At 54.3% G+C, this 2,837-nt stretch overlaps 1 protein-coding gene across 1 annotated transcript; it reads left to right on the top strand.

The window, feature by feature from the left end:
• The first annotated feature begins 348 nt into the window (after nt 1-348).
• CBY1 (chibby homolog 1 (Drosophila)) lies at nt 349-2,428 on the top strand. The gene is made up of 4 exons (XM_009071463.1): nt 349-426; nt 1,063-1,168; nt 1,253-1,368; nt 2,348-2,428. Exons 1-4 carry the CDS (start codon nt 349-351, stop codon nt 2,426-2,428), a joined length of 381 nt encoding a protein of 126 aa, XP_009069711.1.
• Nucleotides 2,429-2,837: the final 409 nt, after the last annotated feature.

Raw genomic sequence — 2,837 nt, 5'->3', positions numbered from 1 at the left:
GGAGAGAGCCGAGTGCGCCTGGGTCCGAGGAGAGCCCGGGGCGGGGAGGGGGATACAAGTGTGTGTTTGACATCAGTGGTGGCCTCGCACCATCCTCCCTCCGTCCATCCCCCGCCCCAGCCCCAGCGCGCGGCGGCGGAGGCAGGAGAGAGGTGCCGGGGGAGGACCAGTTCCCACCCAAACCACCATCGCAGCCCCTCGAAGAGCCAGGGGGCACTGCCCTAGGGGAACGGAGGCAGGGGCTGGTGTTAGGCTTGGGTTGCCTTGTCTCATCACTGCTCCTGGGCTACGTGTCCCTCCCGCACAGGGGGGAGCAGCGCAGGACTCTCGGGACTCCCCGCACACGCGATGCCGCTCTTTGGGAACACCTTCAGCCCCAAGAAGACTCCCCCCAGGAAATGTGCCTCTCTCTCCAACCTGCACCTGGTGAGTCCCAGTGCCTGTGGTTTGTGGCAGGGGTGGGTGGCTCTGCCTGTGAGCTTCAGGACCCCTGCAAGAGCTCCCGGTTTCTTCTGGGGCAAGAAAAGGTTCTTCACCCAGTGGTTGTGCACTGGAACAGCTTTCCAGGGAAGTGATCACAGCCCCAAGCCTGATAGAGTTCAAGGTGCATTTGAACAATGCTCTCAGGCACATGGTGTGATTGTTGGGGCTGTACTGTGTTGGACTCGATGATCTTTGTGAGTTCCTTCCAGCTCAGGATGTTCTAACTGCTGCTTTCTTCCTGTGGTGTGGTCCAATTTCTGATCTCTGGTGACTACCTATGAAGCTAGAAAGCTCAGCAAAGGATCATCATCACCCCACCTGCAGTCCAGAACTCTGTCACCTAAAACTTCTCACCAATGGTCTCCAAACCCAGGGGGATGAGTGTATGTTTGGGCAGGAGAAAGTGCAAGGATGGTAGTGAGAGGATCTGGTCCTCTACCACAGCAGTAAATGACCGAAGTAGGATTCAGGGCCGTTCAGAGCAGCAGCTCCCATTGGAATGAAAGTTACTAAGAGATACGAGAGCAGGGGATGGCTTTGGAATTCTGTGAAACACTAACACTGATCTTCTCCCTGCAGCTGGATAGATCCACCCGTGAAATTGAGCTGGGCCTGGAGTATGGCAGCCCCACCATGAACCTTGCTGGCCAGAACATGAGGTTTGAGAATGGCCAGTGGGTGTCAGGTACAGTGCAGCTCAGCTTGTTTGGCTCTGAAGTAGCCAGGGTTGGCTGTCAATCCATATTTTAACCTCTCCCTTTCCTTCCAGAATCAGGAATCTTCACGGGGGATCGCAGGGAATTGCAGCGCCTGCGCAGACGAAACCAGCAGCTAGAGGAAGAAAACAACCTCCTTCGGCTGAAAGTGGATATACTGCTGGACATGGTGAGCCTTTGCCCAGTTCCTTCCAGATGGAATGGTTCTGGGACTGCTGCAGGAGGCTGCTCTCACTGCACACTGCTTTCTGCCTTACTCTGCTGTGCAGTACAGCTGAGGTGGCAAAGTGGCTGTGGGAATCAGGCCTGATCTCTGTGAAGAGAGGGAAGGGTTCCCTTCACATTGGAGCTTGTTGTGGACACTGTGACTGAGGAGAGTGGAGCCCCTGCAAGTGCCATGTCTCCTCTTTCCCCTCCTGCACAGAGTAGGGCATTTTTTGTGCCACTCTGGCTTCTGCTAAGAGACTAAGTTATAGCCTTTCTGGTCATAGGAGGTTAAAGCTTCTGTTTTGGTTAATGGTTGGACTTGATGATCTTAGAGGTCTCCTCCAACTTTGACTAATCTATGATCCGTTGTCACGAGGAGTGTGACATCTGTTTTGTGTGTATGAGAGAATTCCCAAGCCCTAAATAAACCAAAATTCAACCTTACCCAGAGATCACAGCTTTCATGCTTAAAATTTGGAGAGATTTCCAGTGAAAAAGAGCACATTTGTATTCCCAGTCCATTCAGTGATTCAGCCTTTGTCAGTCTGAACAAATACTCATACCTTCATTTTTTTTCTTACACTTTCCCTGTGCTTTAAAACTGGCATTGTGGCTTTTGTGACTGGAGCACTTAGTTGAAGGCCTAGTTGAAGGTTCATGGGGGGGGTGCCATACTCCAGGCCCAGCTCAATTTCACGGGTGGATCTATCCAGCTGCAGGGAGAAGATCAGTGTTAGTGTTTCACAGCATTCCAAACCTCCAGGTTTTCCAGGCGATCCCAGTGAAGTGTGAAATGGCAGCCTCCCCAGTACTAGCTCAGCCGGAAGAAATTCCCTCCTGCAGGTGCTGACTTGTGGCTGTAAATCTCAGCTGTGCTGTGAAGTCTGAAAAGCTCCTCGAGCTTTTAACCCACTCTTGTGGTGGTTTGGTGTGTGTTGCAGCTCTCCGAGACCACGGCCGAGTCCCACCTGATGGAGAAGGAGCTGCAGGAACTGAAGCTCCACAGTCGCAGGAGGAAGTGAAGAAGAAGAGGTGGCTGGAGGACAGGCTTGCTCTGGGTCTTGGCCCAGGGGACACCAGAGCCACCTGGGGCCTCCAGCAATGTTGGTACTGTGTGTAGGTACTTTGTTTAATGGGACCACGAGCGACTGACGCCTCCAGCACTGCGCGGTGCTGTGGGTACCTGGGCTGGCACCCCAGCACCTCCCACTGCAGCACTGCTCGTTAACACCTGTTTTCTCAGAGCACTTTACCTGGTACGTTCCCTCACGCGGCCCAGCACAGGTACCTGTTCCCCAAGGCAGCAGGACCGGCAGGAAGAGGAGATCCATCTCCACGTGGGCTCCTCCTCACCTGCTGAGCTTGGGAAGGCAGGGACGCCCCTGCCCCCCCAGATGGGCTCTTACGCGGTCCTCCCCGCATGCCTCGGTG

This window comes from Acanthisitta chloris, unplaced genomic scaffold, assembly GCF_000695815.1.
Source record: "Acanthisitta chloris isolate BGI_N310 unplaced genomic scaffold, ASM69581v1 scaffold27393, whole genome shotgun sequence".
Classification (NCBI taxonomy): Eukaryota; Metazoa; Chordata; class Aves; order Passeriformes; family Acanthisittidae; genus Acanthisitta; species Acanthisitta chloris.
Note: the sequence above shows the minus strand (reverse complement) of the source record. Positions and strands in the feature narration are given on the sequence as shown.

Coding starts and splice junctions, on each gene's coding strand:
- CBY1 (XM_009071463.1), top strand. CDS start 349: ATGCCGCTCTTTGGGAACACCTTCAGCCCCAAGAAGACTCCCCCCAGG. Junction 427..1,062: donor CTCTCTCCAACCTGCACCTG/GTGAGTCCCAGT, acceptor TTCTCCCTGCAG/CTGGATAGATCCACCCGTGA. Junction 1,169..1,252: donor GAATGGCCAGTGGGTGTCAG/GTACAGTGCAGC, acceptor CTTTCCTTCCAG/AATCAGGAATCTTCACGGGG.